The following is a 15124-nucleotide window of genomic DNA, read 5'->3' as shown; positions in this document are numbered from 1 at the left end:
TCCAAAAGAAAAACACACCGGTATTAACCTTTATGATATGATATATCAATTTTAATATTGGATTAAAATCTTTGCTCTTCTTTGTTGGGGGAGAGACACAAACACAGACACAGAGAGACTATTATGCTCCTTTTATAGATGAGGTCCTGCCAAGGATCCCAGAGCTAGGGTGTGTCTGAAGCTGCATATAAACTCAGATTTTTCTGACCTGAGAGCCGAACACTTCATCCTTTTGCTACTTAGCTGCCTCCTGTTCATCTTTATTTCGCCCTTTAAGGTTTACAAATCCCTTTTTTAACAGGGATCCATTAAGGCTGCCTGGTGAGGAAACTTGGCTCCAGAGAATAGGTGAAGACAAGACTTCCAGGGCCCCCTGGCAGCTAGGGTTTGGATGGAATTGCATTTAGGCTCCCTGCCTCCGGCTTCACTGCTTGGCCCAAGCTCTCCCGACATGAAGTGGGGTGCGATAAGAGGCTAAGATGAGAGGGCCAGGATAACTTCAGTGGGAGAGACTGGAGGGCGAAGGGATCGCATTCACTTCTTGCACTATTTACTTTAGGATTTTTTTTTTTCTGAGGCAATTGGGGTTAAGTGACTTGCCCAGGGTCACACAGCTAGGAAGTGTTAAGTGTCTGAGGTCAAATTTGAACTCGGGTCCTCCTGACTTCAGGGCTGGTGCTCTATCCACGGCCCACCTAACTATCCCTCTACGTGAGTATTTTAAAGGCAAACTTGCGGAAGGAACATGACGCTGATGTTGCCATCTTTGTTACTGGCAAGTGTCAGCGGGGTCTCCCAGCCTTCAACTGGCAAGGGACGAAGCGGCTTTGGAGCAGCAGCAAGAGCCGGCAAGATTTACATCGGGCCAGATGCCGTCAGTCCGGGACGCCCGTGAGCGTGGATTCGGGCGCCCGACCTGCCCCCTTGCGCTCTTCTCCTAGCTTCTTAGTCTCGCCTCACGTCCAGAGAGTAGCCGGAAGGGCAGGTCCACCTGACAGGAAGGGCCTCGAGAGGACCACGTGACTCCTAAACTGGTACCTGTTTGTCTCGCTCCGGGCTGCTCAGCCCCGGCGGCTCAGGCGGGGCTGTGGTAACTTCGGCCTGCTGCCTCGGGGGAGGAGGGGAAACGTGGACAGCGTGGGGGCCCGCCGGACCTCCCGTCTGCCTCTCCGAAGTCTGATGAGGCCGCCGTGATCTCCTGCCTGGCCAGTCTTTGACAGCTCTGATTGCTGAGCAGTCCACCATGGTGCCCACGGACACCTGGCAGCAGCATTCGGATTCAGAGAGTGAGTGTTTCCTGACCCGAAGCCCTCCCCGGGATGCGCCCCCCGGCTTCTTACGTCCTGGATGACATGGGCTGAGGGAGACTCGGGGGCTACAAGTCTGTTCGTCCCATGTTGCCCATGAACACGGAGCGGGATAGTGGTGGAAAGAGCGCTGATATTGTGGTCGGCAGGGGTCCGAGGTGGACTCCTCCCCAAGTCCCTGTGGTCACTTGTGTGAAAGTCGGGAAGGTCGTTGCACTCCCCAGGGCTACATCTTTCTCATAAAATGCAGGGTGAGGAGGAGAAAGGATGGGGATAGAACAAGATGGTCTAACTACCTGCCAGCTTTAAGTCTAGTTCACCGGCTTGGCGAAGTGACTTAGCCAGCGGTACCTAGAGAGGGGAACATAGAGCTAGCGTTTGAATCCAGATCTCAAGTACAAGCGGTTGACTGGTGGACTGAACTCATAGCGAAGTTAGCGGAATAACTCTTGGGGGAAGGGGGTTACACCTTAGTAGATTAACTCTAACAGAGATTTAGCATCCTAAAAGGACTTAGCAAAAATCGATGGTATGAGCCGATCTTTTATTGGGGAAATATAATGGGGGGTTGACATCATAACGACCTTCTGTTTGAATAAAGTAAAGGATAGAGACCCTCCATCTCTGTAATCAAAAGTCTATTTGAACAGAAGGCCTACTTTAAGAATAAAATCCTAAACAAAATCAGAAGGGTCTACTTATTATCCTATCAATGCCCCCTGCTTTCCTTAGGGAGTAGTTGGCTTCCAGGTTGTTTACAGAGATTCAGGCTCTCTCTGCCAATACCCATCTGGCTATCCAAGACCTCATCATCCCCAGTCCTGAGGCTGGCATATAGTAAGAGCTTAATTTTGATAGATTGCTATTAGATTTTGGATCAGATGAGATTATGCTTATAAACCATTTGATAAGCCTTTAAAGCCAAAATAAAATTAATAACCCAGCTGTTAGATATCCAATGGATATCATTCACAATCATAATACTGAGTTGTGAATGTAGGGGTTTGAGGAGTGAAGTGAACTCTCCATCCACACATCCCATGCTTTCCTACATTTGTATTTTGGGCATCTCTCTTTGTCATTTATCCTAACTCTTCATGTGGAAATGCTACCCATTCATTCTCCAATGCCAGGTTTCTTTCTGAAGCCTTCCTGGATTCCCCACAGTTAAAAAAAATATATATATTTTTGGACCTCACATACTTCTTTGTGTCCTTCCTGTGTATTTATCATTTATTTCACATTATGGTTATTTGTACTTAAGTTAAGAGCTTTTCTCTTAGGCAGTAAGTTCCATGAAACTAAGGACAGCCTCTCAATTTTTGATTCCCCCAAAATGCATACCAGAGGATATTACATATAACAGGTGCTGAATAAATGTTTGCTAAATTGAATTGAAGATTCTTTTTTTTTCCCTTCCCTTTCTAGGAGAGGAGCTTCTTCCTAGCAAGCCTTGTCAGCCAGGGGCTCAGTCTGTCCACTGGAGAAATCTACTCAGTTTTTGGTAAGTGACAATGGGAGAAATTAAAGGGGATAGAAAAGGAGGGACCTGAGTGGAGAGGAGCCATGTGGACACAGATAGTTAAGAAAAGAAAAAGCAGAGGAGTAAAGGAGTAAAGTGGATGAGAGATGAAGAAGACAGAAATTGAGTACTAGTACTAGTGAAGAATGCCTTGTGTGAGAAGTAAGATAGTCCCTGCTTTCAAAGAACTTACATCTTAACAGGGGGAAACAATACAGTTTATAAATATGTGAAAAGCTGAATTGCAGTTGAAGATTGTGTATGTTAGAGCAGGTTGACTCATTTAACTCAGTGCAGTCATTTTATAGATTAGGGAAGTAAAATCCATAAAAGAACTTATTGGCAGAACCAGTATTTAATGTAATGCTTTGCACTTAGCAAGTTCTTTATAAAATTAATGAATAATGAGTAAACTGGAGCTAGAACTTGGGTCTCCGGACTCCAATCTAATCTTTCTTTCCCTATTCTTTCTAGATCTTAGAGATCTTTTCTTTACATAATCCAACCTTTTTATAGTTGAGGCTGATGTCCAGAGAAGTAAAGTAATTTGATCAAGTTTGTTGCAGTGCAGCTGAGACTGTAATTTTGCAGTTCAGTAATAGAATATCACAAAGCAGTGTATGCTAAAAATTAAACAAGTAATAGTACAGATAAATGCCCTACCTTGTTGGAATATGAGACAGTTGCTTCAGCATGATAAAACTGGGGATGTGTTTAGAAGACTTGCATGTGTTTAACCCATGTTGGATTATTTGTTGTCCAGGGGGAAGGGGCAAGAGGGCGAAGAAGGAGGGAGAAAAATTTGGAACACAAGGTTTTGCAAGGGTGAATATTGAAAACTATCTTTGTATGTATTTTGAAAAGTAAAAGCTATTATTATTACAAAAAAAAGAAAAAAGAAACAATTACTCAGGGTAGGGTAGTTAACAGAGCTGTCATGGAAGAATAGGGATTCAATCTGAACCTTTGAGAAACTGGAGAAAGGGACAGGAAAAACAGAGAGAAGAGAGATCATAGAGAGAGAGAGAGGAAAAACAATGGCAGTTACTTTGTAAGTAATGGAATGTTGATATGTGAGTTGTGGTGAGAGGTGCAAACTGGTCAGAGAGAAATGGGCAACAGGTGGGATTCAGGGGGAAATTGGGAGTGGGAGGGGAAAGCTGTTATTTGAGCACTGCTTCCTTTTTCATCTCTAGGCTCCTAGGTCTTTGCAACAATTTCTCCTATGTGGTAATGCTCAGTGCTGCACATGACATCCTCAAGCATCAGACAACACCTGAAAATAATAGCCACGTGAGTTACTGATAATAATAGGGTTTTCAATTTAAAATTGGAAGGGACCTTAAGCATCATGTGGAATTCAAAATAATGAAAGGTCATCCTTATCTTTTAGAGGAGGAAACTGGGGCTAACTAGCCCACATTGACTTATAGCATTCATTCATTAATTTATGTTGGATTTAAAAAAAATTTTTATTAAAGCTTTTTATTTACAAAACATATGCATGGGAAATTTTTCAACATTGACCCTTGCAGAACTTTCTTTTTCAAATTTTTCCCTCCTTCCCTCTAACCCCTCCCTTAGATGGCAGATAGTCCAATACATGTTAAATGTGTTAAAATATATGTTAAATCCAATATATGTATACATATTTATACAGTTATCTTGATGCATAAGAAAAATTGAATCAAGAAGAAAATTAAAACCTGAGAAAGAAAACAGAATGCAAGCAAACATCAGCAGAAAGAGTAAAAATGCTATATTGTGGTCTACACTCAGTTCCCAGAGTCCTCTCTCTGGGTGTAGATGGCTCTCTTCATCAATGAACAATTGAAACTGGTTTGACTCATCTCATTGTTGAAGAGAGCCAGGTCCATCAAAATTGATCATCATATAGTCTTCTTGTTTCTGTGTATAAAGATCTCCTATTTCTGCTTATTTCACTTATCATCAGTTCACATAGATCTTTCCAAGCCTCTCGGAAATCATCCTGCTGGCCTTTTCTTACAGAATAATAGTATATATGAATAGCATTCATATACCATAATTTATTCAGCTATTCTCCAATTGATGGGCATCCATTCACTTTCCATTTTCTAGCCACACAAATAGGGCTGCCACAAACATTTTTGCACATATGAGTCCCTTTCCCTCCTTTAAGATCTCTTTGGGATATAAGCCCAGTAGAAATAGTACTGGGTCAAAGGGTATGCACAGTTTGATAACTTTTTGGGCATAATTCCAAATTGCTCTCCAGAATGGTTGGATCCATTCACAACTCCACCAACAATGTATCAGTGCCCCAGTTTTCCTACATCTCCTTGAACATTCATCATTATCTTTTCCTGTCATCTTAGCCAATCTGACAGGTGTGTGGTGATGTCTCAAAGTTAATTTGCATTTCTCTGATAGTGATTTGGAGCACCTTTTCATATGACTAGAAATAGTTTCAGTTTATGCTGGATTTAGAGAGACTCATCTTTCTAAGTTTAAACCTAGTCTCAGATACTTACTAGCCATGTTACCCTGAGCAAGTCATTTAAGCTTTGTTTGCCTCAATACACTGGAGGAGGAAATGGCAAACTGCTCCAGTATTTTTGCCAAGAAAACCCCACACGGAGTCATGAAGATTTGGACATGACTAAGCATTTGAACATTAACAAGGAGAGAAGAGTGCAAGTGTAATATATGAAGGACATGCTCTTAATAATCAAATGAAATTTTTTTCCTTTTTGATCTGATTTTTCTTGTGCAGCATGATAATTGTGGAAATATGTATAGAATTGTACATGTTTAGCATATATTGAATTACTTGTTGTCTAGGGAAGGCGCTGGGAGGGAGAAAAAAAATTTGGAATACAAGGTTTTGCAAGGGTGAATGCTGAAGATTATCTATGTATATATTTTGAAAATAAAAAGCTTTAATAATTAAAAAGATTTTTAAAAATTCAAATGAAAATTTCAGAGGAAACTTATTAGGATGTGCAATGTTAGGATGGGTAGTAGAAAGAAGAGTATATCTGTCAATAAAAAGTTATAATTTAAAAAAAAAAAAAAAAGGAGAGTATAACGAATCCCTCCTCCTTCCTAATGGTCAGGATTGGGATAAGTGAAATACAAAGACTTGGCTAATTATAAATGAGGTACTTATCCTTCAATCTTCAGTATTGTCAGTTTGCTTTAGTTCTAGGTCTAGTGTTGAATAGATTACCTTTTCCCTGGTTGGGGAATGTTGCTTAGAAAGGTTGTGCTGAGAAAATGACCTTCTAATTTAAACTTTGAAATACTCTATTGGTCATTCTGAAAACATTGTATAAGGGAGACTTTTTCTTTCTCTATTTAGGTGGATCCAGAGCCAACACCCACTCCTCACAATAGCACATCTCGATATGATTGCAATGCTGTATCCACAGCTGTGAGTGTTGTTTATGATTCCTTAAACCCTTCTACTCTAGTCCCCATTTCATCTTGCTTTTAAGATCCTCTAGATTTAAGGGTCCTGCCCTTGAAGCAACAAAAAGTCTGTCCACCTCTCCAGACGAGACAGCTTTTTTCCTTTCTGTGCTCAGCTGCATCAGGGTAATCTTTTATGTCTAAGGCCCTGGCCCTGAGTTATCCCAGGATTGAGAATGGAGCCTTATTTATAATTTCTATTCTAGGCTGTCCTCCTGGCTGACATTCTGCCTACATTCATTATCAAGCTGCTCGCTCCTCTCGGCCTTCACTTGCTACCCTACAGGTCTGGAGCACACGGGGGTAGGGTAGAAATGAAAAGGAGGAAATGAGAGAAGATGGTATAGTTTAGTGTAACTTTAGGCAAGTCGTTTAGTTTCTCTAAGCCTCACTTGTGAAATACAGATGGAGCAGATAATCTCTTTTGTTCCTTTCTGCTCTACATCCTGTGATTCCATGGAAGTGCAATGGTCTGGAGATCTGGGCGGTGGTCCCAGCTCTGTGTCTAGTTGTGTGATCTTGAACAAATTACTTATCTGTGGTCAGGGGATGGTACAGAAGCAGAATGCTGGGATCAGGCAGAAAAAAAGGTTATGGTTTAGATGTTAAATGGAGCTAAATTTGGAGGGAGACAACTAACTGATTATCTTCCTTTCCAGCCCTCGAGTTATCCTTTGTGGGGTCTGTGCTGCTGGTAGTTTCCTTCTGGTTGCCTTTTCCCAGGAAGTTATGACCAGCCTCAGTGGTGAGTTATGTGGTTGGGAGAATAGTTCACAGGAGGGTTTAGTTGACAGGGATGGGGGTAGCAGGTTGGAGCAGGATGAAACAAGATCAGGACTACATGAAGAAAAAGATTTGGACAGTTCCATCAGGCTAACCTCTTCTCTGCCTCCATTTTCCTGTCTCTAGGTGTGGTCCTGGCCAGTATATCCTCTGGGCTGGGGGAGATAACCTTTCTAGCCCTTACTGCCTTTTACCCCAGGTAAATTGGGGAAAGGGAAAGAGTCTGAGGCAGGGTTTGTTTTTTGAGGGGATATAGGGTGTGAGGGGCAGAGCAGCCCTGCTGATCTTACTCCTACATCTCTTCTTGATTGTCTCTTCTTCAGTGAGGTGGTTTCCTGGTGGTCCTCAGGCACTGGTGGGGCAGGGCTACTGGGGGCCCTGTCCTACCTTGGTCTGACCCTGGTGGGTCTTTCCCCTGGAAATGCACTAATCTCTATGCTGGGCATCCCTGTTCTCCTGCTGGCCACGTGAGTATCTCTTCCTGTTTCAACTTCTATTCTCTCTTGTGCGGAGTGGGAAAGGAATATTAACCAAGGAAGAGAAGAGATTTTGAGACTCTTTTTTCTTTCCTCCAGTTACTTTCTGCTGCTCAAGTCTCCTGATTCCTTGGCTTCCCAAAGAGATGAGGTGCTTGAGTCCTCAGCTCAGCAGCCCCTTATAGCAGGAGAGAGCTCAAAACCCCGTGAGTGAGTTGATTGGCTCACCAAGCCCGATACTTGTTCTGTGATGTTGGTCACATCACTTAAGTTTTTGAGTTCTTACTTTCTTCACTTGGTAAATGGAAATAAGAAGCTGTGGTTCACAGGAATTTGGAAAGAGAGTGTGTGTGTGTGTGTGTGTGTGTGTGTGTGTGTGTGTGTGTGTGAAGTTTAGGTCAGATATAGGGAAATATCATGGAAATGATAAAACATTGCCTGAAGTTAGGAATTATTATAGATAATAACTTTTTGTCTAGTATGGTGAAAAGGGCATTAGATTTGAAGTCAGAGAATCTGAGTTGTTTATTCTAACTCTGGGTTTCTTCAGCTATAAAATAAGACAGTTGGACTAGCTGATCTTTAAGGTCCCTTTTAGTTCTAAATTTATGAGCCCTTTATATCTCCTTTTTAATGATACATTTTTTTTTTTACTAATAAACTTGAACAAATATAAATATTTCAATGTGCATAGAAAAAAATGAAACTGTGATTTTTCTGTTATGTACATTTTGTCTTTTTCCGTTCTAACATACACATATATATGTTAGGTAAAGGATGAAGTTCTCTTTAATTCACTCCTTTTTTTCCAGCAGACCCCAACTTCAATTTGAGCCTCTCCTTCAGTGACAGGTGGAATGTCTTCAAGGTATGGGAAGACAGGATAGGGGATAAAGTTATATTATTTTCCATGTGGGGATAGAATTAGTAACGGGGACTGATGCTCTAGTATCTGCCCAGAAAATTGTCAGGCCTACAGTTGAATCTAACTTTGCATCAAAAGCTCACCTTTTTAACTTCTGAATATTCTAGGGTCTCCTGAAATACATTGTCCCCTTGGCTCTGGTTTATTTTGCTGAGTATTTTATCAACCAGGGGCTGGTGAGTAAGGAAATATCAGGGAGGGAAATTGGGAAAAGGAAACGTGGGGATTAATTGGCTGATTGGGGTAGAAAAGTAAGGAGGAGGTATCCATAATTCCCTTGAATCTGCTTCTCTTTCTAGTTTGAGCTCCTTTTCTTCAGAAACACATCTCTGAACCATGCCCAGCAGTACCGATGGTGAGAACGGAGATGGGGGGAAGGCTGCCTGAAGAGGGCAGGCTCCTCTGGGGAACTGGGCTGTTCAGGTAGAAGGGAAGCCCTTTTTACCATTCAGTTCTTTATAGGTATCAGATGCTGTACCAAGCCGGAGTCTTTGTCTCCCGATCCTCCCTCCATTGCTGCCACTTCCGTTTCATTTGGATATTGGCAGTGCTTCAGGTAGGATTCTTGAAATCCCTTCTTTCTTTCATTCTTCCCTTGTTCACTTGACTCCTAGAAACACTTGTTAGTGGAAAACAAGGAACCTGAGCCATAGGCCTACTTGGGAAGCTGTACTGAAAAGATCTCAGGATTTTGAATCAGGACACCAGCTATGCCAGTTACTTGCTGTGGAACTGTAGAGAAAGACATTTGACTTCTTTCTGCTTTTTTATTTATCTTGAAAATGGGAGAATCCTTTTTTAACCCATATCAAAGGATTGTTTTGGGAAGAGTGCTTTAAAGTTTATAAATTTTGCTGTGTAAGATTGGTATTAGTGATAAATTTTTTCCTTTTATTTAACCCTTTTTCTAGCTCTGAGAATCCTATTGAAGTTCATTATTAGAGTCTGTCCTTTCCCTTTGAGGGTTATGCCCTTCCCTACTCATTAATTTTGTTACTAATATCCATCTTCTTCCCAAACAGTTCCTGAATCTGGGCTTCCTAATGGCTGCAGTGTGGTTCGGTTTCCTTCCCAGCATCTACCTTGTTTTCCTGATCATTTTGTATGAGGGATTCTTGGGTGGAGCTGCCTATGTAAACACCTTCCACAACATTGCTGTTGAGGTCAGCAGGAGTTGGTTGGTCAGGGAAGAGGTCAGGGATCAGGGGGAGTGAGAAGAAATAGACTGTTGGATTGTAAGAGGCTGAGGGCACCATAAGTCTGATTTATCATGTGGTCAAGTGCTGCTCCTTAGTTTTATGTGAATCTGGAGTACTTAGTCCCTGACCCCAAGAAGTAAGAGGATAAAAGCAATAGTGGGGGAAGAGGAGGAGAAAATTGGGATTCTTTTGACTGACCTCTCCTTTACTCTTTCTAGACTCAGGATGAGCACCGGGAATTTGCCATGGCAACTGCCTGTATAGCAGATACTTTGGGGATCTCTCTGTCTGGGGCCTTGGCCTTGCCTCTGCATGATTTTCTGTGCAGGAGTCATTGATGACCCATTTTGGAGCCTTTCCTATAGCCTGGGAACAGAATCAGCTAGAGGATATACTCTCCTGTGGCTTCTGTAGAACCTTCATCTGGAATTGGATGCAAGAGAGACTTAATGAATGTTCTTCTTACAATGGGACTTAGTGGATAGTTGAGGGTCCTGGAAAAATGTCCAGGAAAATCCATATAATTTGTCTTCTACCTCTAAACGAAGTTTTCAACATCAGGCTGCCAGACAGGTGCTGAAGTTTGACATTTATGTCTTCCCATTAACAACATATTTTATCAAATAGCTCACTGTCCAGTTTCTGCTGAAGAAATGTGTACGAGGCATAACAAGGGTCAGCAGATACATTTGGAAGTTAAAAGAAACATCTGAAGTTCTGAATATGCCCAACTAAGGGAAGCCAATGAGGGTTATGCTGCCATCTAAAAGTTAAGGTGGTTTGGGATGAGGCTTCCATAGCAGGGACTCAAAACAATCTTTCCTCCCCAATGAATAATATAAACTTATTTTTGTTTCATTACGGAGAGGGTATACAAAGTTCCTAGGTACTATATGGCAATGGACTATCAAACAACACTCATCTACCCCCGGTTCTCTCTCTATTCTTCCTTCTCTACAATTAACACTAAGGAATAATCTTATTGATGTGATTATTATACTTCCCTAATTAATAAGATGCATTAAAGTGCCCATTAAAATTGTCTAAGATGCCACTTTGGACTGTTTTGCCTTTGGGAAAACACCATAGACACTTTTCAAAAAGTTTTTTTTCATAAAAGTAGCTACATTTTATAACTTTTTTATTCCTATTATTGTCCCAAAGGAAGTATCTAAAAATCAGTCTTTAATTGCTTTTGATGTAATACTTGCATTTTATTTTTGTTAAGGATGGAGATTCCACTAATAGATCTTAAGATTTTTTACATTTCTCTGGACAGATTTAGCCTGTAGTTAAAAATGTTCACTCTGCTTTGACCAGTCTTCTGTTAATGAATTTTTCTTGCCTTAGCTCAGTCTTCCAACTCCCAAGTTGAATACTTGGTTTCTTATACTGTGTTGAAACACATCTATATAATTGTCTATACAACAAATTATGATCAAAGGAAGCACGTTATGTTCTTACTCTTTATCCACAAACCTTACTTACATTGCAATATTTATATTATTATAGATTGGGGAAGAAATTTTGATGAAATTGATATTCTTATACAAATTAGAAATTTTAAGCAGATAAGTCTTATATTTAACTGATACTTTCTGTGATTTTGTCCTGGCTATAAAAAGTTCACCAGGTATACCGATATTTCATGTTTTTATAATTATTTAAGATTTACAAAATTCTTTCATGAGGTCCACCTTGCAATGTGACAAATTATTATAAAACAGAAGATTTTTTAAAAATTCCCTACCCCTACCCCCTCGGTTATACATGTACATTCAGTCTTTAAAATACATTTCCTTATGCATCATGTTGGAAGAGAAAAAAATCAACAAAAAGGAAAAACCATGAGAGAAAAAGGGGGGAAATGAACATAGAGTGTGTTGATTTACATTGTTTCCATAGTTCTCTCTCTGCACGCAGATGGCGTTTTCCATCCAAATTTATTGGGATAGTCTTGGATCACTGAGCAGCTGAGAAGAGCCAAATTTTTCATAGTTAAGTCAATGCACAATTTTGCTGTTACTATGTACAATGTATTCCTGGTTCTTGTTTCGCTCAGCATCAGTATCAGCAATCAGTAAATCTTTCCAGGCCTTTCAAAAATCAGCTTGTTCATCATTTTTTATAGACCAATAACCCATTACTTTCATATACCATAACTTATACAGCCATTCCCCAATTGATGGATATCTATTCATTTTCCAATTCTTTGCCACTACAAAAAGCATTCTAAACCAATTTTTAATCTTTCATTGTTCCTACTTAATCAGAGTAGAAAATGGCAAAGTTTGATAGAGGAGGTTAGAGGTTAGGTCAAGGAAGTGTTGTGAAAAGAGCACAGGGCTTGGTCGTTTCCTAGAAGTTACCTTGAGGCACTTATCCATCCTTGTGTTTGCTCTTCTGTAAAATAAAAGGATTGGAAGAAGAGTATCTCTTTCAATAGATAGTTGGCAACTAGATCATATGATCATATGAAATCTATTGCAATAAATTGATAAAAGTTTGACTTTAGAGGAAAACAGAACACTAATGGTTCTAATAATAATTTACTAAACTTCTGCACTATGCTGGACAGTAGAGATCCAAAACAGAAATGAAGTAGCAAATGACATAGTTGGAGGCAGTATGGTAAAAAATGAGGGCCTGGATTCAAATTCTCCTATAACTTTAGTAAGTCACTCTTCTGTCAAATGACCGAACATTTACTAAATATTTACTAAATAAATACAAGGTTATGAATTTTTTGAAGGGAGGTAGATGATATATAAAGCAGCTTAAGAGAGGCTTTATCTATGAGGTGGCTTTTGAGTAGAGCTTTTAAGGGAATAAGCATAAGGCACCTACTGTGTATCAAGATGTGGTAAGTGTTTTACAAATATCCCATGAGACCCTCACATTGACACTGATGATAGGTGCTCTCAATTATGCCCATTTTTTCAGTTGATAAACTGAAATTAACTTGTCCAGGGCCTACAGCTATTATGTATCTGAGGCCATATTTGAATCTGGATCTTTCTGACTCCAGATCTGAACTTTGAAATAAACAGGAACCGAAGAGTAGTGGTATTCATTTCAATCAGGGTATAGACCTGCAAAGGCAAGGAGATGGAAGATGGAATATTCTGTGCTGTCTAGCAAGAAGGTTCTTTTAGCTAGACCAAGGAATATGTGACAGTTGGAAAGTAGGTTGGAGCTAGATTGTTAAGGATTGTGTTTTTGCCTTGAAATAATTTTTTCCTTCAAGGGTCTTCCTTGAAGAACCACTGGAAGTTTTTGAGGGGATCAACATGGTCAGACTCTTGCTTCAGGAAAATTACTGGTAGCTGTGTGAAGATTATATTGGAAAGAGGAGAGAAAAGTAAGGAAATTCACTGAAGAAGCTATTGCAATACTTGGGTAAGAGTTGATGAAGGCCTCAAGGAAGGATGGGGTGGAGGGGGTGATGGTGTGAATAGAGAAAATAGGACACATAGGAGAGATATTATAAAAAGAGAATTGACAAGATTTGGCACCTGGATGGATATTTCAGTCACGTGTGAAAAGCAGAAGACAAACAAAAGTTAGCAAGGATATCTTAATTACTAAAGCTTCTCCTCAATAGTCATCCTTCTTGACTTCTTGGCAGTCTTTGATAGTGATAATCATTCTCTCCTCCCAGATATACCCCCCTTACTAGGTTTTATGACACTGCTACTTCCTTTCTCCTTACCTGTCTGACATTTTGCTAGGTCTTCCATCCAGGCCACATCCATGCCAAGGGATGTCCTCCAAAACTTTGTCTTTGGATTTTTACCCGTCTATGCTATCTTACTTGGTGATCTCATAAACTTTCAATCTGTTCCACTTCCATCTCTTTGAATGATTTTTAGATCTACTATAATCTGCGATTCTGTTGTGTCCCACTTTCTAAAGCTCCCTTTTTGGGGTGACAAAATGTACTGTTGGTTTCTAGAGCCCCCACACCGAAGTGATTAGAATATACACTCCTAGTGGAGAAGTGATGAGGTGGGACTCCTGAGGATGGTAGGAAAATGGAGTCCGTTTATTCCAAGGACTTTCCCCTTTTTATAATGTAACAAAAACAACACTGTGCACATGGGACCACAGGAACCATTTGCTATTTTATGTAGATTGCCACCTAGTATCACTCTGCTTCAATCTCAACACAGGTTGTCACCATCCCCTGACTTCTCAGGAAGGCCGAGAACTCTTAGGGGAGATGGGGAGCTGAACCAGACATTGTTAGCAGGTTCCCTCTGGGCTGACGGGTCTTGTACAATCTTAATACACTTTAACTTCCTCCTCTTTTCAATTTAACTATACTTATTGTTCTACATTAATAGGATCCCTGAAACCCTTGTTATGATTTTTACTAATTAGGACCCCATATCACTTTTTTTTCCCTTTTTTTTTTGGGGGGGAGAGGGAAATTGGGGTTAAGCGACTTGCCCAGGGTCACACAGCTAAGAAGTGTTAAGTATATGAGGTCAGATTTGAACTCAGGTCCTCCTGACTTCAGGGCTGATGAAGGGGTGAGAGAAAGTGAGGAATCCTTGAGATATCCTGGATGACTCCTGGATTGTGAGCCTGAGAGATTGGCATGGTGAGAACAGGGAAAATGGAGAGGGTGAGTTGGGGAAAAGAATGAGGATTTTGGGATATAGTGAATTTAAGACATCTGAAAAATTAGAAATCAGCAGAAGAGTTTGGGTCAGAGTAAGTAAATTTGAAACCAGAGTTTCCCCACTAACTGTGGCTGTCTACACATCTCAAATATTGATGGCAGCTTTCTCAATCTCAACATGTTCAAAATGGAATTCAGCTTTCCCTCAAATTCACTCTTCTCCTTCAAGGGTACCCAGACCTCTCAATTACCCAGACTCACAACTTGTGTTATCCTCTATGCTTTACACTAATCTCACATCCCATCTGCCAATCTTGTCATTTCTACTTCACAACATCACTCAAATACATCTCCTTACCTCTACTCACACTTAACTTAGTGCAGTACATTGGTGGTCTTCGTCTCCCAGGCCAATCCATTCTCCACCCAGACAATAAAATGATTTTTCTAAGGTGTAGGTATTGGGGAAGTTAGATGGTTCAAATCTGGTCTAAGACACTTAACACTAGCTGTGTGATCCTGGGCAAATCACTGAATCCCAATTGCCTCAGCAAAAAAAAAAAAAAAAAGAGTCTAGATCTGACCATATGAATCCTGCTCCCTCCCATAAGATCCAGGGATTTCCCATTAATTCCTCCAGTATCAAATATAAAACCTCTTGGCATATAAAGTTCTTCACAACCTGTCCCTTTCCTACTTTCACAATCTTAATACACTTTAACTCCCCCACCCCTTTTCAATTTCACTACACTTATTGTTCTACATCAATAGGATCCCTGAAACCCGTGTTAAGATTTTTACCAATTAGGACCCCATATCACTTTTTTTTTTG

At 40.5% G+C, this 15124-nt stretch overlaps 1 protein-coding gene across 2 annotated transcripts; it reads left to right on the top strand.

Annotated features, from left to right (window-relative positions):
* Positions 1-1027: 1027 nt before the first annotated feature.
* On the top strand, positions 1028-11771 carry CLN3 (CLN3 lysosomal/endosomal transmembrane protein, battenin). Of its 2 annotated transcripts, none has more exons than XM_051988742.1 (15): positions 1028-1286; positions 2736-2811; positions 4026-4122; positions 6173-6244; positions 6489-6568; positions 6942-7027; positions 7192-7264; positions 7389-7532; positions 7641-7747; positions 8357-8409; positions 8574-8642; positions 8766-8821; positions 8929-9022; positions 9489-9629; positions 9884-11771. In XM_051988742.1, exons 1-15 carry the CDS (start codon positions 1244-1246, stop codon positions 10001-10003), a joined length of 1311 nt encoding a protein of 436 aa, XP_051844702.1. In that variant the 5' UTR covers positions 1028-1243; the 3' UTR covers positions 10004-11771. The 2 variants fall into 2 exon arrangements, with proteins under 2 accessions (XP_051844702.1, XP_051844692.1); XM_051988732.1 differs by having other exon boundaries at positions 8354-8409.
* The last annotated feature ends 3353 nt before the right edge of the window (positions 11772-15124 follow it).

Source organism: Antechinus flavipes, chromosome 1 (assembly GCF_016432865.1).
Source record: "Antechinus flavipes isolate AdamAnt ecotype Samford, QLD, Australia chromosome 1, AdamAnt_v2, whole genome shotgun sequence".
Classification (NCBI taxonomy): Eukaryota; Metazoa; Chordata; class Mammalia; order Dasyuromorphia; family Dasyuridae; genus Antechinus; species Antechinus flavipes.
This window is presented reverse-complemented; position numbering and strand designations above follow the sequence as displayed.